This window comes from Tachyglossus aculeatus, chromosome 3, assembly GCF_015852505.1.
Source record: "Tachyglossus aculeatus isolate mTacAcu1 chromosome 3, mTacAcu1.pri, whole genome shotgun sequence".
Lineage (NCBI taxonomy): Eukaryota > Metazoa > Chordata > Mammalia > Monotremata > Tachyglossidae > Tachyglossus > Tachyglossus aculeatus.
The window spans coordinates 25,657,970-25,679,487 of record NC_052068.1 but is presented as its reverse complement, the minus strand read 5'-3'; the positions used below and the strand labels follow the sequence as shown (position 1 = coordinate 25,679,487).

Sequence of the window (21,518 nt, the reverse complement as noted above, 5' to 3'; positions counted from 1 at the left end):
CTGTCTCTATATGTTGCCAACTTGTCCTTCCCAAGCGCTTAGTACAGTGCTCTGCACACAGTAAGCGCTCAATAAATACGATTGATTGATTGATTAGTGAAGGCCCACCTCCTCCAAGAGGCCTTCCCTGATTTAACCCCACCTTTCCTCATCTCCCACCCCTTCTGCTTCGCCCTGACTTGCTCCCTTTTCTCTTCCCTGCTCCCAACCGCACGGCATTTATGTCCCTAGTTTAGAACATAGCCTAGTTTATGTCCAGTGCTTAGAACAGTGCTTTGCACATCGTAAGCACTTAATAAATGCCATTATTATTATTGTTATAGCTGTCGTCTTATTTGTGTGTATTGATGTCCGACTCCCCACCCTCTAAACTGTAATCAATCAATCAATCAATCAATCAATCGTATTTATTGAGCACTTACTGTGTGCAGAGCACTGTACTAAGCGCTTGGGAAGTCCAAGTTGGCAACATATAGAGACGGTCCCTGCCTAACAACGGGCTCACAGTCTAGAAGCTCGTCGTGGACAGGAAATGTAACAGTTTATTGTTGTATTGTGCTCTCCCAAGCGCTTAGTACAGTGCTGTGCACACAGTATGTTCTCAAGAAGTATTAGAGAAGCAGCATGGCTCAGTGGAAAGAGCCCGGGCTTTGGAGTCAGAGGTCACGGGTTCAAATCCTGGCTCTGCCAATTGTCAGCTGGGGGACTTTGGGCAAGTCACCGTTGGGTAGGGACCGTCTTTATATGTTGCCAACTTGTACTTCCCAAGCGCTTAGTGCAGTGCTCTGCACACAGTAAGCGCTCAATAAATACGATTGAATGAATGAATGAACTTAACATCTCTGGGCCTCAGTTCCCTCATCTGGAAAATGGGGATGAAGACTGGGAGCCCCCCGTGGGACAACCTGATCACCGTGTAACCTCCCCAGTGCTTAGAACAGTGCTTTGCACACAGTAAGCGCTTAATAAATGCCGTCATTAAGTATGATTTAATTGAATGAATAAATGAAAAATTTGAGGGAGATTCATTTTAGAGCTCTCTGTGAGCGCACACACATTGTACATTGTTTCTCTGATTTCTAGGGACTTTCTTATTTAACATCAGAGATTGATGAGAAAGGAATCGAAAGGTTAAGACAGCCAACTTTAATTCCACGACTTTCTATGAATGCAGAAATAACAAACTTATCCAGATGTCCCATGTAAGTTTTCTTTTTTTTGGTTATCAATCAATCAATCAATCAATCAATCGTATTTATTGAGCACTTACAGTGTGCAGAGCACTGTACTAAGCGCTTGGGAAGTACAAGTTGGCAACAAGTTGGCAACATCTTACCTCCTTCCCTTCCCCACAGCACCTGTATATATGTATATGTTTGTACATATTTATTACTCTATTTATTTATTTTACTTGTACCTATCTATTCTATTTATTTTATTTTGTTAGTATGTTTGGTTTTGTTCTCTGTCTCCCCCTTTTAGACTGTGAGCCCACTGTTGGGTAGGGACCGTCTCTATATGTTGCCAACTTGGACTTCCCAAGCGCTTAGTACAGTGCTCTGCACACAGTAAGCGCTCAAAAAATACGATGGAATGAATGAATGAATGATGATGATGCAGAGCACCGAACTCAGTACTTTTTCTTGTGGGCAGGGAACGTGTCTCCCATCCTTGCATTTACCTCAGTGTTTAGAATAGCCACTCCCAAGCGCTTAGTACAGTGCTCTGCACACAGTAAGTGCTCAACAAAAAACCCCCAAAAAACCGAAAACATATAGAGACGGTCCCTACCCAACAGTGGGCTCACAGTCTAGAAGGGGGAGACAGACAACAAAACCAAACATATTAACAAAATAAAATAGAATAGATATGTACAAGTCAAATAAATAAATAGAGTAATAAATATGTACAAACATATATACATATATACAGGTGCGGTTATACAATATAAATGTCATTAGCAGTGGTTTGATTAATCGAAAAGCCCATCGTGGGCGGGGATTGTCTCTATTGCTGAATCGTACTTTCCAAGCGCCTAGTACAGTGCCCTGCACAAAGTAAGCGCTCAATAAATATGATTGCATGAATGAGAACGTTTTGGTTGATGATCGTTTTGTTAGATTCTTACCCTTGTCAGATTCAAGCTGGTAGAAAAAAAGAAAACTCTAAAATCGCCTAATAAGTGGAGCAGCATGGCTCAGTGGAAAGAGCACGGGCTTTGGAGTAATGTTCGGAGGTAGAGGGAAATGGGCTCCGGCCTCCGTGGCGTTATGTCATTATTATTATTATTATTATTATTATTATTATTATTGTTGTTGTTGTTGTTGTTGTTGTTGTTGTTGTTGTTATTATTATTATTATGTCTTCAGTGCTGGTGGTCACCCGTCCGCCGGTTCTATCCTCGCTCATCGGGACAAACAAATATGTACAAAGATGATTGTACATAGCAATCATATATTTATTTTACTTGTACATATTTATTTTATTCTGTTAATATGTTTTGCTCTGTTGTCTGTTCTCCCCCTTCTAGACTGTGAGCCCGCTGTTGGGTAGGGACCGTCTCTATAGGTTGCCAACTTGGACTTCCCAAGCGCTGCTTGTAATAATAATAATAATAACGATGGCATTTATTAAGCGCTTACTATGTGCAAAGCACTGTTCTAAGCGCTGGGGGGATACAAGCTGATCAGGTTGTCCCACATGGGGCTCACAGTCTTCACCCCCATTTTACAGATGAGGAACAGAGGCTCAGAGAATTTAATAATAATAATAATAGTGATGGCATTTATTAAGCGCTTACTATGTGCAAAGCACTGTTCTAAGCGCTGGGGAGGTTACAAGGTGATCGGGTTGTCCCACGGGGGGCTCACAGTCTTCATCCCCATTTTACAGATGAGGGAACTGAGGCGCAGAGAAGTTAAGTGATTTGCCCAAGGTCACACAGCAGACATGTGGCGGAGCAGGGATTCGAACCTGTGACCTCTGACTCCAAAGCCCGGGCTCTTTCCACTGAGCCACTATGCGTGGCTTGTACTTCCCAAGCGCTTAGTACAGTGCTCTGCACACAGTAAGCACCCTTCACTCACCCAACCCTCAGCCCCAGAGCACTTAGGGGGATATCCCTAATTGATTTACTTTAATTGTTAATTGTTAATTTAATTGTTTTTGTTCTCACGACTTGACACCCGTCCACATGTTTTGTTTTGTTCTCTGTCTCCCCCTTCTAGCCTGTGAGCCCGCTGTTGGGTAGGGACCGTCTCTGTATGTTGCCAACTTGGACTTCCCAAGCGCTTAGTACAGTGCTCTGCACACAGTAAGCGCTCAATAAATGCAATTGATTGATTGATTGATTGATTAAAATCACATCATCGCCAAAAGACTTTCCCCAACTAAGCCCTCATTTCTTCTACTCCCTTTCCCTTTTGCGTCACCCTTCTACTTGGATTTGTGTCCTTCAAGCACTTTATTTTTCACCACCCCCTCAGCCCTAAAGCCCTTATGTACATATCCGTAATTTATTTTAATATCTGTCCCCCCGTCTTGACCGTGGACAAGGAGAATGTCTACCAACTCTGTTGCGCTCTCACAAGTGCTTAGTACAGTGCTCTGCACACAGTACCACTGATTGATCGATTGATTCATGAACTAACCCCTACATTTTCACTTTGATTTTCTTCTTCAAGGGCTACTTGAAGTTTCACTGTATTTTCTAACTTTTAGGCACGAACAGAGAAGGAGAGACAAAGTTCAGAAGCTTCACTATTTCATTAAAATATTTTACAATGATAAACAGGTCTCCTGCACATCCACGTCTCCTTTGCAGTTGGATTTTAAAGTCGTATTTCAGCAGATTTTTCATATTCAGTTAATGAACTGGCCTGGAACTATTCGGCTAGAGGTACGTCATTGAGATTTTGTATGGAAATTTTTGACGGACTTTTTTAAAAATATTATATCCAGTTCTTCTCTGCTGGCTGGTTAGCACCGTAGCCCCCAGACTTACCTCCTGCAGAAACAGAATGTCAAACTAAATTTTTGGGGAAGGGAGATGGGACAAATAGCCTTACTCCTCTTTCCCACTTGCCCAAACGTCTTTGCAGTAACACATATTCTCAGTCATTCATTCAATCGTATTTATTGAGCGCTTACTGTGTGCAGAGCACTGTACTAAGCGCTTGGGAAGTACAAGTTGGCAACATATAGAGACGGTCCCTACCCAACAGTGGGCTCACAGTCTAGAAGAGACGCCCCTCTGCCCTCTCCCCGCCTGAATAAAATCTAAGAACAGCGTATCAGACCTTTATAATATGCTTTAAATGAACTCATCCCTCTGCTTTATGTTTAGATTTATGAAATGAATAAGAGGTCAAGCCTCTTGGCAAAAATATACTTACCTCTACCCAACAAAGCTGCACTGAAAAGCAGTGATTCTTTGGAGCAGGCAGAATTTAGCTGTGATAAACTCGTCATGCCGGCCTACGGAGAAGTAGGAAGCAGTGAGTTATTTAGACAAAACTGTGTATTCTTTTTCTTCTCTAAACATCTTTGGGTTAGTGTATTTGTTTTTAAGTAATGGTGATATAATAATAATAATAATAATAATGTTGGCATTTGTTAAGCGCTTACTATATGCAGAGCACTGTTCTAAGCGCTATCTTTCACTTGCTCAGTGGACTTAATTCCTCCAAGTTTTAATGGCTTCATTTAAGTATGACACGTTTTAGTGTTCAGTTCTGGAAGATAAGAACATTTTGGGGAATTACAAATGCCCTTAGCTACCAAGTGATGTTTTAAGTGAAACCTAAACAGAAAATGTTCAAAATTGAAGTATTATTCATTATTCATTGATGGAACTACTGTAGAGAAGCAGCGTGGCTCAGTGGAAAGAGCCCGGGCTTTGGAGTCAGAGGTCATGGGTTTGAATTCCGGCTCCGCCACATGTCTGCTGTGTGACCTTGGGCAAGTCACTTAACTTCTCTGAGCCTCAGTTACCTCATCTGTAAAATAGGCATTGCCTGTGAGCCCCACGTGGGACAACCTGATCACATTGTAACCTCCCCAGCACTTAGAACAGTGCTTGGCACGTAGTAAGTGCTTAACAAATGCCATCATTATTATTATTACTGTATGAGAATCACTGTATTCATTCATTCAATCGTATTTATTGAGCGCTTACTGTGTGCAGAGCACTGTACTAAGCGCTTGGGAAGTAAAGTTGGCAACCTATAGAGATGGTCCCTACCCAACAACGGGCTCACGGTCTAGTTACTTTATGTAACTACTATGAGAAGCTGCGTGGCTTAGTGGCTAGAGCACGGGCCTGGGAATCAGAAGATCATTTCATTCATTCATTCAGTCGTATTTATTGAGCGCTGACTGTGTGCAGAGCACTGTACTAAGCGCTTGGGAAGTACAAGTTGGCAACATCTAGAGACGGTCCCTACCCAACAGCGGGCTCACAGTCTAGAAGGGGGAGACAGAGAACAAAACAAAGCATATTGACCAACTAAAATAAATACAAATAAATACGTACAAATAAAATGGATTCTAATCCCAGCTCCACCATTTTTCTGCTGTGTGACCTTGGGCAAGTCACTTCACTTCTCTGGGCCTCACTTACCTCATCTGTACAAAATGGGGATTAATCAATCAATCAATCGTATTTATTGAGCGCTTACTGTGTGCAGAGCACCGGACTAAGCGCTTGGGAAGTACAAGTTACCAACATATAGAGACGGTCCCTACCCAGCAGTGGGCTCACAGTCTAAAAAGGGGGAGACAGAGAACAAAACCAAACATACTAACAAAATAAAATAAATAGAATAGATATGTACAAGTAAAATAAATAAATAAATAGAGTAATAAATATGTATTATATGTAATAAATATTACAGCATCATCATCAATCTTATTTATTGAGCGCTTACTGTGTGCAGAGCACTATACTAAGCGCTTGGGAAGTACAAATTGGCAACATATAGAGACAGTCCCTACCCAACAGTGGGATCACAGTCTAAAAGGGGGAGACAGAGAACAAAACCAAACATACTAACAAAATAAAATAAATAGAATAGATATGTACAAGTAAAATAAATAAATAAATAAATAAATAGAGTAATAAATATGTACAAACATATATACATATATACAGGTGCTGTGGGGAAGGGAAGGAGGTAAAATGGGGGGGATGGAGAGGGGAACGAGGGGGAGAGGAAGGAAGGGGCTCAGTCTGGGCCCCTATTACATGTATTATATGTAATAAATATTAAGAATGTGAGCTCAATTTTGGACAGGGACTGTGTCCAACCTGATTAATTCGTATCTACCCCAGCGCTTAGAATAGTGCACGGAACATAATAAGTGCTTAATAAGGACTTCCCAAGCGCTTAGTACAGTGCTCTGCGCACAGTAAGCGCTCAATAAATACGACTGAATGAATGAATGAATAAGCATCATAATTCTTATTGCCACCCTCTGTACATTCAGATGTGCCTTTTCTTCTTGATGGACATGAGACAGAAGAACTGTGTTTGTTGACATCAGGAAAGTTAAACTACTCTTTATCGTGGGCAGTAAATGGAGATGGAATTCCTCTAACACCTGTACCACAATCCTTTACCTCTGCCTGCTACAGGTAAAAAAAAATAAAATAAAAAAAAAATAATAATAAAAAAAAAAATATATATATATATATATTGGAGTATTTGGCCAAACCTGCAAAGGGCAGTTTGATCCCCAGAAATCCCTTCTACCCAGCTAGCCCCTAAATATAGCTCTTGCTAGGCCGGAACAGCGTTAGGACTCGTGAATTTGGGTCAATTAGCTCTTAAAGCATGGGCTTGTGTATGAATTATGTATATTGAATTTTTTATAGTATTTTTTAAGTGCTTACTATGTGCCAGGTACTGTACTAAGTGCTGGGGTTGATACGAACCAGTCCAGTTGGACACAGTCCATGTCCCACAGTGGGGTCACAGTCTTAATCATGAGAAGCAGCGTGGCTCAGTGGAAAGAGCCCGGGCTTTGGAGTCAGAGGTCATGGGTTCAAATCCTGACTCTGCCAACTGTCAGCGGCGTGACTTTGGGCAAGTCACTTCACTTCTCTGGGCCTCAGTGACCTCATCCGTAAAATGGGGATTAAGACTGTGAGCCTCCCGAGGGACAGTGCTCTGCACATAGTAAGCGTTCAATAAATATGATTGATGATGATGATGATATGTTTGTACATATTTATTACTCTATTTATTTATTTTACTTGTACATATCTATTCTATTTATTTTATTTTGTTAGTGTGTTTGGTTTTGTTCTCTGTCTCCCCCTTTTAGACTGTGAGCCCACTGTTGGGTAGGGACTGTCTCTAGATGTTGCCAATTTGTACTTCCCAAGCGCTTAGTACAGTGCTCTGCACATAGTAAGCACTCAATAAATACGATTGATGATGATGATGATGACAACCTGATCACCTTGTAACCTCCCCAGCGCTTCCAACAGTGCTTTGCACATAGTAAGCGCTTAACGAATGCCATTATTATTATTGTTAATCACCATTTTACGGATGAGGGAACTGAGGCTCAGACAATCAATCAATCAATCAATCAGTCGTATTTATTGAGCACTTACTGTGTGCAGAACACTGTACTAGGCGCTTGGGAAGTACAAGTTGGCAACATATAGAGACAGTCCCTACCCAACAGTGGGCTCACAGTCTAAAAGGGGGAGACAGAGAACAAACCAAACATACTAACAAAATAAAATAAATAGAATAGATATGTACAAGTAAAATAAATAAATAAATAGAGTAATAAATATGTACAAACATATATACATATACTTGCCCAAGGTCATATAGCAGACACGTGGTGGAGCTTGTATTAGAACGATTAGGCTGCTCTTATCTACTAGACCACGCTGCTTCTCAAGAAAATCCATAATTAAGTAATGAGATTATTTTGTTTCCACTCCGGTATTTAACACAGTGCTGGGCACTGTTGGGTAGGGACCGTCTCTATATGTTGCCAACTTGTACTTCCTAAGCGCTTAGTACAGTGCTCTGCACACAGTAAGCGCTCAATAAATACGATTGATTGATTGATTGGGCACTAATTAAGTGTCCAATAGATATGATAGCTGTTGGACCTGACCAAGAGTTATTCATTATATTTATTTTGATCATCACCATCATCAATCGTATTTATTGAGCGCTTACTGTGTGCAGAGCACTGTACTAAGCGCTTGGGAAGTACAAATTGGCAACATCTAGAGACAGTCCCTACCCAACAGTGGGCTCACAGTCTAAAAGGGGGAGACAGAGAAGAAAACCAAACATACTAACAAAATAAAATAAATAGAATAGATATGTACAAGTAAAATAAATAGAGTAATAAATATGTACAAACAAGTATACATATATACAGGTGCTGTGGGGAAGGGAAGGAGGTAAGATGGGGGGGATGGAGGGGGGACGAGGGGGAGAGGAAGGAAGGGGATTTTGATGGGTGCTTGTTTTATTTTATTTAACCTAACATAGTACGCTAAAATGTTATGGTACATTGATAGAACAAGGGAAATACTAAATAAATGGTTAGTTATATTATTGGCAAGGCCTATGTGGGACAAAACGATGGCAAATAAAATGGTGTAATTCACAATCCTGCTCTTTAGCGTGCTGAAGACTGCAGAACGAAGAGAAGTTCCCGGAATCCAGTGGCTTGCTAATACGCAGAAGCTTATCGACTGGGCAAATGAAGTCCGAATTGATCCAAACGACCCCGATTATTCAGAGCTGATGGAGTTTATTACGGTACTTTTTAGGACACGATAGCTGGAAGTAGATTTCGTTAATTGGAAAGCCTATAAAATAGCCTAGCGGCGCAGCTAAAGGCAGAAGTGCTGTGATATTTTTGTCACTTTTGAGGTCAACACCCAACTATAGCCCCCCGGTCCTTTGGCTCATGGCAATTTACAGCCGGGCTAGCGACTCTTATTCATATTTAATCGTATTTATTAAGCTCTTACCATGAGCAGAGCACTGTTTGGGAAAGTACAGTACAACAGTAGTGACAATTCCCGCCCACAACAAGCTCCTGGTCGAGAGAGGGGGAGACGGACATCAGTACAAATAAACAGACGTCAATGTAAATAAATAAAATCACAGATACAGGCTATCACATCATATCAATTGTATTTATTGAGCGCTTACTGTGTGCAGAGCACTGTATCACATCCCAAGACCGTCCTTAGTAGTTTGCGTCCGCCATCCTGTGACATCGATTCCCCTAGAGCCACGAAAAGCATCCAGGTTTCCACTAGCCTCTCAATCAATCAATCAGTGAATCAATCGTATTTATTGAGCGCTTACTGTGTGCAGAGCACTGGACTAAGCGCTTGGGAAGTCCAAGTTGGCAACATATAGAGACAGTCCCAACAGTACCACATTGCCAAAATAATTCAGATATTTTACTCCTTAGGGGCCGGCTCCTGAGAAACGCTTAAGCCCCGCTCTTCACACAAGCGCTTAGTACAGTGCTCTGCACACAGTAAGCGCTCAATAAATGCGATTGAATTAGTGAGGCAGCGAAGCTCCAAACTGATAGATTCTCCAATCAATGGTATATACTGAGTGCTTCGTTCCCCTCTTCATCCCCCCCATCTTACCTCCTTCCCTTCCCCGCAGCCCCTGTATATATGTATATATGTTTGTACAGATTTATTACTCTATTTATTTATTTATTTATTTATTTTACTTGTACATATCTATTCTATTTATTTTATTTTGTTAGTATGTTTGGTTTTGTTCTCTGTCTCCCCCTTTTAGACTGTGAGCCCACTGTTGGGCAGGGACTGTCTCTATATGTTGCCAATTTGTACTTCCCAAGCGCTTAGTACAGTGCTCTGCACACAGTAAGCGCTCAATAAATACGATTGATGATGATGATGATGATGCAGAGCACTGTACTGAGCGCTCAGAAGAGGATGGCTACCAGCTATGTTCCCTGCCTACGATGAGCACCTAGATTAGATTATTATCTAATAATAATAATAATAATGTTGGCATTTGTTAAGCGCTTACTATGTGCAAAGCACTGTTCTAAGCAAGGCAATGAAGTTGTCCCACGTGGGGCTCACAGTCTTCATCCCCATTTGACAGATGAGGGAACTGAGGCTCAGAGAAGTTAAGTGACTTGCCCAGGGTCACACAGCAGACGTGGTGGAGCCGGGATTTGAACCCGTGACCCCTGACTGAGCCATCTAGAGACAAGCTTACAGTCTAGAGTTCACCATCTACAAACCCAGCTCAGTCTGGCACACTTTTTGATATTAAACAAAAAGTCAGTGTCGACTGTATTATTATTGTTATTATTTTAGTATTTGTTAAGTGCTCACTACAGGTCGAACATCTTTCTAAACATGGGGCGGATACGGTCCCCGTCTCCCCCGGAGCTCGCAGTCTAAGTAGGAGGGAGAATAATAATTATTATTATTATGGTATTTGTGAAACGCTTACTAGGTGCCAAGCACTGATAGAGCATGGACCGGAGAATCAGAAGGACCTGGGTTCTAATACTGGCTACTGTGTGACCTTGAGCAAGTCACTTAACCTCTCTCTCAGTTATATATAAAGTGGAGATTTAAGTCTGCGAGCCCCGTGTGGGACATTGACTGTGTCCAACCTGATGACCCCAGTGTGTAGTAGCATGCCTGGCACACAGTAAGCAATGAACAAACACCATTAAAAAACCCAAAAACCTTGAATTGTACTTTCCAAGCGCTCAGTACAGTGCTCCACACAGAGTAAGCACTCAATAAATATGATCGAATGAATGAATCTCTCTCCCCCACCAACCCTCCCGTTGCTGGGTAGGGACTATCTCTATATGTTGCCAACTTGTACTTCCCAAGCGCTTAGTACAGTGCTCTGCACACAGTAAGCGCTCAATAAATATGATCGAATGAATGAATCTCTCTCCCCCCGTCTCTCCTTTCCCGTTGTTGGGTAGGGACTGTCTCTCTATGTTGCCAACTTGTACTTCCCAAGTACAGTGCTCTGCACACAGTAAGCGCTCAATAAATACGATTGAATGAATGAATCTCTCTCCCCCCGCCCCTCATATCCCGTTGTTGGGTAGGGACCGTCTCTCTATGTTGCCAACTTGTACTTCCCAAGCGCCTAGTACAGTCCTCTGTACACAGTAAGCGCTCAATAAATACGATTGAATGAATGAATGAATCTCTCCCCCGCCCCCCACACACATCTTTCTCCCTTCTCTCATCTCCCGTTGTTGGCTAGGGACCGTCTCTATATGTTGCCAACTTGGACTTCCCAAGCGCTTAGTCCAGTGCTCTGCATACAGTAAGCGCTCAATAAATACGATTGAATGAATCATCATCAATCGTATTTATTGAGCGCTTACTGTGTGCAGAGCACTGGACTAAGCGCTTGGGAAGTACAAATTAGCAACATATAGAGACAGTCCCTACCCAACAGCGGGCTCACAGTCTAAAAGGGGGAGACAGAGAACAAAACCAAACATACTAACAAAATAAAATAAATAGAATAGATATGTACAAGTAAAATAAATAGAGTAATAAATATGTACAAACATATCATCATCATCAATCGCATTTATTGAGCGCTTACTGGGTGCAGAGCACTGTACTAAGCGCTCGGGAAGTACAAGTTGGCAACATACAGAGACAGTCCCTACTCAACAGTGAGCTCACAGTCTAGAAGGGGGAGACAGAGAACAAAGCCAAACATACTAACAAGATAAAATAAATAGAATAGATATGTACAAGTAAAATAAATAAATAAATAAATAGAGTAATAAATCTGTACAAACATATATACATATATACAGGCGCTGTGGGGAAGGGAAGGAGGTAAGATGGGGGGGATGGAGAGGGGGACGAGGGGGAGAGGAAGGAAGGGACTCAGTCTGGGAAGGCCTCCTGGAGGAGGTGAGCTCTCAGCAGGGCCTTGAAGGGAGGAAGAGAGCTAGCATGGCGGATGGGCAGAGGGAGGGCATTCCAGGCCCGGGGGTCGATGGCGGGACAGGCGAGAACGAGGTACGGTGAGGAGATTAGCGGCGGAGGAGCGGAGGGTGCGGGCTGGGCTGGAGAAGGACAGAAGGGAGGGGAGGTAGGAGGGGGCGAGGGGGTGGACAGCCTGGAATCAATCAATCAATCGTATTTATTGAGCACTTACTATGTGCAGGGCACTGTACTAAGCGCTTGGAAAGTACAAATTGGCAACATATACAGTCCCTACCCAGCAGTGGGCTCACAGTCTAAAAGGGGGGGGGACAGAGAACAAAACCAAACATACTAACAAAATAAAATAAATAGAATAGATATGTACAAATAAACTAAATAAATAGAGTAATAAATCTGTACAAACATATATACATATATACAGGTGCTGTGGGGAAGGGAAGGAGGTAAGGCGGGGGGATGGGAGGGGGAAGGAAGGGGAGAGGAAGGAGGGGGCTCAGTGTGGGAAGGCCTCCTGGAGGAGGTGAGCTCTCAGCAGGGCCTTGAAGGGAAGCCCAGGGTGAGGAGTTTCTGCCTGATGCGCAGACTGATTGGCAGCCACTGGAGATTTTTGAGGAATGATGATGGCATCAGTTAGGCGCTTACTATGTGCAGGGCACTGTTCTAAGCACTGGGGGGATACAAGGTGATCAAGTTGTCCCATGTGGGGCTCCCAGTCTTCATCCCCATCTTACAGATGAGGGATGAATCTCTCTCCCCACCGCCCCATATCCCGTTGTTGGGTAGGGACTGTCTCTACATGTTGCCAACTTGTACTTCCCAAGCGCTTAGTACAGTGCTCTGCACACAGTAAGCGCTCAATAAATACGATTGATTGAATGAATGAATCTCTCCCCCCCCCCCGCCCCCATCTTTCTCCCCTCTCTCATCTCCCGTTGTTGGGTAGGGACCGTCTCTATGTGTTGCCAACTTGTACTTCCCAAGAGCTTAGTACAGTGCTCCGCACACAGTAAGCGCTCAATAAATATGATCGAATGAATGAATGAATGAATTGAAGCCCCATATTAGAGTTGTGGAAACTGAGGCACCCAAACTAAGGTCCCATAACTGGCAGAGCGGGATTAGAACCCAGGTCCTCTTCCAGGCCGGTTCTCTATCCACTAGGCCCTGTTGCTCCTCAGGTCACGCGTCTCCTTTGGTAAGTATTTCAACGGCAACAGTAGTTCTTCAGCAGAATCTTCAACTCGATCTTGGATTAACGGTTTATCCTTCTACTTACCTCCTTCCCTTCCCCGCAGCACCTGTATATATGTATATATGTTTGTATATATTTATTACTCTATTTATTTATTTATTTATTTGACTTGTACATATCTATTCTATTTTATTTTGTTAGTATGTTTGGTTTTATTCTCTGTCTCCCCCTTTTAGACTGTGAGCCCACCGTTGGGTAGGGACTGTCTCTCTATGTTGCCAATTTGTACTTCCCAAGCGCTTAGTACAGTGCTCTGCACACAGTAAGTGCTCAATAAATACGATTGATTGATTGATTGATTGGTGGGCAGGGAACGTGTCTCCCAACTCTATTCCACTCCCCCAAGTGCTTAGTACAGTGCCCTACACATAATAACACATCCAGTGCTTAGAACAGTGCTTTGCACATAGTAAGCACTTAACAAATGCCATTATTATTATTATTATTATTATTATTATAAGCACTCAGTAAATTCTAATCTGGCTCCGCCCCTTTGTCTCCTGTGTGACCTTGGGCAAGTCACTTAACTTCTCTATGCCTCAGTTACCTCAACTGTAAAAATGGGGGTGAAAAAATGTGAGCCCCACGTGGGAGAATCTGATTACCGCGCATCTAACCCGGCGCTTAGAACAGTGCTTGTCACATAGTAAGTGCTTGTTTTGTTTTGTTGTCTGTCTCCCCCTTCTAGACTGTGAGACTGAGCCCCCTCCTTCCTCTCCCCCTCATCCCCCTCTCCATCCCCCCATCTTACCTCCTTCCCTTCCCCACAGCACCTGTATAGATGTATATATGTTTGTACAGATTTATTACTCTATTTATTTATTTTACTTGTACATAATCTATTTATTTTATTTTGTTAATATGTTTTGTTTTGTTGTCTGTCTCCCCCTTCTAGACTGTGAGCCCGCTGTTGGGTAGGGACCGTCTCTATATGTTGCCAACTTGGACTTCCCAAGCGCTTAGTCCAGTGCTCTGCACACAGTAAGCGCTCAATAAATACGATTGATTGATTGATTGATTGACCGGCTCTAGATGTTGCCAATTTGTACTTCCCAAGCGCTTAGTGCTCTGCACACAGTAAGCGCTCAATACTGCCTCCCTTCAAAGCCCTACTGAGAGCTCACCTCCTCCAGGAGGCCTTCCCAGACTGAGCCCCCTCCTTCCTCTTCCCCTCCTCCTTATCCCCCCCGCCTTACCTCCTTCCCCTCCCCACAGCACCTGTATGTATGTATATATGTTTGTACATATTTATTACTCTATTTATTTTACTTGTACATATTTATTCTATTTATTTTATTTTGTTAATATGTTTTGTTTTGTTGTCTGTCTCCCCCTTCTAGACTGTGAGCCCACTGTTGGGTAGGGACCGGCTGTATACCACCTGTCTGCTGTGTGACTTCGGGCAAGTCACTTGATTTCTCTGGGCCTCAGTGACCTCGTCTGGAAAGTGGGGATGAAGACTGTGAGCCCCACGTGGGACAACCTGATCACCTTGTATCCCCCCCCAGCGCTTAGAGCAGTGCTTTGCACATAGTAAGCGCTTAACATACCTCCTTCCCCCCCACAGCACCTGTATATATGTATATACGTTTGTACATATTTATTACTCTATTTGTACATATTTATTCTATTTATTTTATTTTGTTAATATGTTTTGTTTTGTTGTCTGTCTCCTCCTTCTAGACTGTGAGCCCACTGTTGGGTAGGGACCGGCTCTACATGTTGCCAACTTGCACTTCCCAAGTGCTTAGTCCAGTGCTCTGCACACAGTGGGCGCTCAATAAATACGATTGAATGAATGAATAAATGAATAAATAAATATGATTGAATGAATGAATGAAATACCATCATTCATTCAATCGTATTTATTGGGCGCTTACTGTGTGCAGAGCACTGGACTAAGCGCTTGGGAAGTACAAGTTGGCAACATCTAGACAAGGTCCCTACCCAACAGCGGGCTCACAGTCTAGAAGGGCTAGGCCACAGTGCTCTGCACACAGTAAGCACTCAATAAATACAATTGACTGATTGATTGATTGATTGATTGATTAGAAGGGGGAAGACTCTGGAATGACCTCATGGTAGTAGAAGCCGGGCTTATTCATTCATTCATTCATTCAATCGTATTTATTGAGCGCTTCTGTGTGCAGAGCACTGGACTAAGCGCTTGGGAAGTCCAAGTTGGCAACATATAGAGCTGGTCCCTACACAACAACGGGCTCACAGTCTAGAAGGGGGAGACAGACAACAAAACAAAACATATGAACAAAATAAAATAAATAAAATAAATATGTACAAATAAAAGGCTCAGTGGAAAGAGCCCAGGCTTTGGAGTCAGAGGTCAGGGGTTCAAATCCCGGCTCCGCCAACTGTCAGCTGTGTGACTTTGGGCAAGTCACTTCACTTCTCTGGGCCTCAGTTACCTCATCTGTAAAAATGGGGATGAAGACTGTGAGCCCCCGTGGGACAACCTGATCACCTTGTAACCTCCCAGCGCTTAGAACAGTGCTTTGCACGTAGTAAATGCTTAACATATACCATTGTTACTATTATTAACTACAATCAATCGTATTTATTGAGCGCTTCCTGCGTGTAGAGCACTGTACTAAGCGCTTGGGAAGTACAAGTCGGCAACATCTAGAGACGGTCCCTACCAACAGCGGGCTCACAGTCTAGAAGTGCTAGGCCACAGTGCTCTGCACACAGCAAGCACTCAATAAATACGATTGATCAATCGATTGATTGATTGATTAGAAGGGGGAAGACTCTGGAATGACCTCATGGTAGTAGAAGCCGGGCTTATTCATTCATTCATTCATTCAATCCTATTTATTGAGCGCTTACTGTGTGCAGAGCACTGTACTAAGCGCTTGGTAAGTACAATTGGCAACATATAGAGACAGTCCCTACCCAACAGAGGGTTCTCAGTCTAGAAGGGGGAGACAGACAACAAAACAAAACATATGAAGAAAATAAAATAAATAAAATAAATATGTACAAATAAAAGGCTCAGTGGAAAAGGCCCAGGCTTTGGAGTCAGAGGTCAGGGGTTCAAATCCCGGCTCCGCCAACTGTCAGCTGTGTGACTTTGGGCAAGTCACTTCATTTCTCTGTGCCTCAGTTACCTCATCTGTAAAAATGGGGATTAAAACTGTGAGCCCCCCGTGGGACAACCTGATCACCTTGTAACCTCCCAGCGCTTAGAACAGTGCTTTGCACGGAGTAAACGCTTAACATATACCATTATTACTATTATTAACTACAATCAATCGTATTTATTGAATGCTTACTGCGTGCAGAGCACTGTACTAAGCGCTTGCGAAGTACAAGTCGGCAACATCTAGAGACGGTCCCTACCCAACAGCGGGCTCACAGTCTAGAAGTGCTAGGCCACAGTGCTCTGCACACAGTAAGCGCTCAATAAATACGATTGATCGATTGATTGATTGATTAGAAGGGGGAAGACTCTGGAATGACCTCATGGTAGTTGAAGCCAGGCTTATCTCAGGCATTTTCATTTTCTTAGGGTTGTGTAAGAATTAAATAGGGTCTGGAGTCAGTTTCGCATTACGGCTATCCTGTGCAGACACAAGGGCAAAAAACACGTTCATTATTCAAACAGTAATACAATTTTTCTTTTCAATTTTACAGTATGCAAGACACAAGGGGCTATCCCGTGCAGACACAAGGGCAAAAAACACATTCATTTTTCAAACAGTAACACAATTTTTCTTTTCAATTTTACAGTATGCAAGACACAGGGGGCTATCCCGTGCAGACCCGAGGGCAAAAAGCACGTTCATTTTTCAAACAGTAACACAATTTTTCTTTTCAATTTTACAGTATGCAAGACACAAGGGGCCAACTCTCCCCAAATATTTTCGCCTTGAACAGCTGGAAGAAGAATTTACCTTTGCTGCCGAGGATGAGATTGCAAAAAGTAAACGCTTCCAGCTCATTCAGCTTAGAAATTCAGGACGGTTAGATCACTCACATCTTCAGCAAATACCTCTGTATGACAGAGAAATACCAGATTTAATATTTCAGGTACTTGGATTTTTCTCTTTTGGCATGTAATGCATTTTGGAACGAACAAAATACCTAAGTCATCATCATCATCATCATCAATCGTATTTATTGAGCGCTTACTATGTGCAGAGCGCTGTACTAAGCGCTTGGGAAGTACAAATTGGCAACATATAGAGACAGTCCCTACCCAACAGTGGGCTCACAGTCTAAAAGTCTTGAAATTTATCTTTGTTTCCTTTTTCCTACCAAAATACATTGGCGTTATACTTCTTTGGTTTATCAATAATTTTTTTTAACAGTAGCTTACGAGGTGCCAAGCGAGCACTGTACTAAGCACTGCGGTAGATACAAGCTAATGGGGTTGGACACAGTCCCTCTCCCACAGTCTTAATCCCCATTTGACAGATGAGGTAACTGAGGCACAGAGAAGTGAAGTGACTTGCCCAAGGTCAAACAGCAGACAAGTGTCAGAGGCAGGATTAGAACCCAGGTCCTTCTCACTTCCAGGCCTGTGTTCTATCCACTGGGCCACACTGCTGTCCCACATGGGGCTAAAACAATCAACAAGAGGCCAGTTTTTCGCTTCTTTATGGTGTTTGTTGAGCGCTTACTATGTGTCAGGCACTGTACTAAACTCTGGGGTAGATACAAGGTTGTCAGGTTGGACACGGTCCCTGTCCCGCTTGGGGTTGACAGTCTTAATCCCCATTTTATGGATGAGATAACTGAGGCCCAGAGAAGTGAAGTGAATTGCCCCTAAAGTCAAGCAGCAGACATGTGGAGGATCATTCATTCGTTCATCCATTCAGTCATATTTATTGAGCGCTTACTGTGTGCAGAGCACTGGGCTAAGCGCTTGGGAAGTCCAATCAATCAATCAATCATATTTATTGAGCACTTACTGTGTGCAGAGCACTGGACTAAGCGCTTGGGAAGTCCAGTCAATCAATCAATCAATCGTATTTATTGAGCGCTTACTGTGTACAGAGCACTGGACTAAGCGCTTGGGAAGTACAAGTCGGCAACATATAAAGACAGTCCCTACCCAACAGCGGGCTCATCCAATCGTATTTATTGAGCGCTTACTGTGTGCAGAGCACTGTACTAAGCACTTGGGAAGTACAAGTCGGCAACGTATAGAGACAGTCCCTACCCAACAGTGGGCTCACAGTCTAGAAGGGGGAGACAGACAACAAAACCAAACAGATTAACAAAATAAAATAAATAGAATAGATATGTACAAGTAAAATAGAGTAATAAATACGTCCAAACATATATACATATCTACAGGTGCTGTGGGGAGGGGAAGGAGGTAAGGAGGATTCAGGATTAGAACCCAGGTCCTTCTTACTTCCAGGCCCATGTTCTATCCACTAGGCCATGTTGCTTCCTTCTGCATGTCTGAGTTCATCATCAATCATCATCATCATCAATCATATTTATTGAGCGCTTACTGTGTGCAGAGCACTGTACTAAGCACTTGGGAAGTACAAATTGGCAACACATAGAGACAGTCCCTACCCAACAACGGGCTCACAGTCTAGAAGGGGGAGACAGAGAACAAAACCAAACATACTAACAAAATAAAATAAATAGAATAGATAGGTACAAGTAAAATAAATAAATAAATAGAGTAATAAATATGTACAAACATATATACATATATACAGGTGCTGTGGGGAAGGGAAGGAGGTAAGATGGGGGCGATGGAGAGGGGGACGAGGGGGAGAGTTCATTCATTCAATCGTATTTATTGAGCGCTTACTGTGTGCAGAACACTGTACTAAGCGCTTGGGAAGTCCAAGTTGGCAACATAGAGAGACGGTCCCTACCCAACAGCGGGCTCACAGGCTAGAAGGGGGAGACAGACAACAAAACAAAACATATTAACAAAATAAAATAAATAGAATATGATAAAATAAATAGAATATAATAAAATAAATATGAATAGAATACAACGAGCTCATAGTCTAGAAGGGGGGTGACAGGCAGCAATACAAATAATAATAATGGCATTTATTATTATTGTAATAAGTCTGAGTTCTCGGTTTTCCTCTCTACCCGTCCAGCTACTGTGACCACCTACAATCAATCAATCAGTCGTATTTATTGAGCGCTTACTGTGTGCAGAGCACTGTATTAAGCGCTTGGGAAGTACAGGTTGGCAACAACCGGATCACTGGGTCTTTGGAGAAGCGGGAAAGGATGGGGCGGCCTACAGTTCGTCGGCCTTTGTCACTCATCCGTGAGAAGGGAGGGGATGAACTTGGAAGACCGGGAAATCTGGGGTCAAGAGGTTCAGCGGACAGGCCGCCTAAGGAGTTGACGGGAGAGTCCTCTGGGAGTGCAAGGAAGCCCCGGCTCTTTCCACCGAGCCATGCTGCTTCTAATAATAAATAATGATGGCATTTATTAAGCGCTTACTATGTGCCAAGCACTGTTCTAAGCGCTGCGGAGGTTACAAGGTGATCAGGTTGTCCCACGGGGGGCTCACAGTCTTCATCCCCATTTTACAGATGAGGGAACTGTGTTGCCGACTTGTACTTCCCAAGCGCTTAGTCCAGTGCTCTGCACACAGTAAGCGCTCAATAAATACGATTGATTGATTGATTGAGGCCCAGAGAAGTGAAGTGACTTGCTCAAAGTCACCCAGCTGACAATTGGCGGTGCCGGGATTTGAACCCATGACCTCTTGTAGTCAGATATGTATATATGTTTGTACATATTTATTACTCTATTTATTTACTTTACTTGTACATATCTATTCTATTTATTTTATTTTGTTTGTATGTTTGGTTTTGTTCTCTGTCTCCCCCTTTTAGACCGTGAGCCCACTGTTGGGTAGGGACTGTCTCTATATGTTGCCAATTTGTACTTCCCAAGCGCTTAGTACAGTGCTCTGCACATAGTAAGCGCTCAATAAATACGATTGATGATGATGGTGATGATTATTACTATTATTGTAACTTCACATGTCTCCCCCTTCTAGACAGTGAGCCTGCTGTTGGGTAAAGACCGCCTCTATATGTTGCCAGCTTGGACTTCCCAAGCGCTTAGTACAGTGCTCCGCACACAGTAAGCGCTCCATAAATACGATTGAATGAATGAATGAATGAATGACTCCAAAGCCCATGCTCTTTGCCATTGAGCCACGCTCCTTCTCCCAAGTGAAAGTCCCACAGCGGACGAGTGGAGGAGCCGGGATCGGAACCCACGACCTTCCACCTCCCAGCCCCGTGCTCTACCCACCGGGCCGGGCCGCTTCTCATGTGCCGCTTCCCAAATCCCATTCTCTCCGGACGGCCCGGAGCCGGGGATAGTTGGGACCGTGCCCAGGGGGACCGGAGCCTTTCAGACTGGCATCTGTGCAGTCGATAACCAACGCAGAGCAGCGGCCTGGCTCGGTGGAAAGAGCCCGGGCTTTGGAGTCAGAGGTCATGGGTTCGAATCCCGACTCCACCACATGTCTCGGGAGAGGACAATTTGACAGAGGTGGCATCTTGGCAGCCTGAAGCGTCCAGGAGCCTTCTGAGTCCCTCGTCATGAGCAGTGTGGCTCAGTGGAAAGAGCATGGGCATAACATGTCTCTAGATGTTGCCAGCTTGTACTTCCCAAGCGCTTAGTACAGTGCTCTGCACACAGTAAGCACTCAATAAATACGATTGATTGATTTGGAGTCAGAAGTCTATTATTATTATTGTTATTGCTCTATTTTATTGGTACATATTTATTCTATTTATTTCATTTTGTTCATGTGTTTTCTTGTCTGTCTCCCCCTTCAAGACTGTGAGCCCACTGTTGGGTAGGGACTGTCTCTATGTGTTGCCAACTTGTACTTCCCAAGTGCTTAGTACAGTGCTCTGCACACAGTAAGCGCTCAATAAATATGATTGATTGATTGATTTGGAGTCAGAAGTCTATTATTATTATTACTCTATTTTATTGGTACATATTTATTCTATTTATTTTATTTTGTTCATGTGTTTTGTTCTCTGTCTCCCCCTTCATGACTGTGAGCCCACTGTTGGGTAGGGGCCGTCTCTATGTGTTGCCAACTTGTACTTCCCAAGCGCTCAGTACAGTGCTCTGCACACTGTAAGCGCTCAATAAATACGATTGATTGATTGATTGATTTGGAGTCAGAAGTCCATTATTATTATTACTCTATTTTATTGGTACATATTTATTCTATTTATTTTATTTTGTTCATGTGTTTTGTTGTCTGTCTCCCCCTTCAAGACT

General features: G+C 43.1%; 1 protein-coding gene across 1 annotated transcript in view; it reads left to right on the top strand.

Moving 5' to 3' along the window:
* The window catches only part of CC2D2B (coiled-coil and C2 domain containing 2B), a 154,875-nt gene that overhangs the window by 47,121 nt on the left and 86,236 nt on the right, over window positions 1-21,518 (top strand). Inside the window, exons 11-16 of the mRNA XM_038744430.1 lie at window positions 1,084-1,202; window positions 3,721-3,898; window positions 4,346-4,496; window positions 6,487-6,634; window positions 8,663-8,801; window positions 17,091-17,294. Coding sequence (XP_038600358.1) covers window positions 1,084-1,202; window positions 3,721-3,898; window positions 4,346-4,496; window positions 6,487-6,634; window positions 8,663-8,801; window positions 17,091-17,294 — 939 coding nt within the window. The remainder of the gene's footprint in view (window positions 1-1,083; window positions 1,203-3,720; window positions 3,899-4,345; window positions 4,497-6,486; window positions 6,635-8,662; window positions 8,802-17,090; window positions 17,295-21,518) is intronic.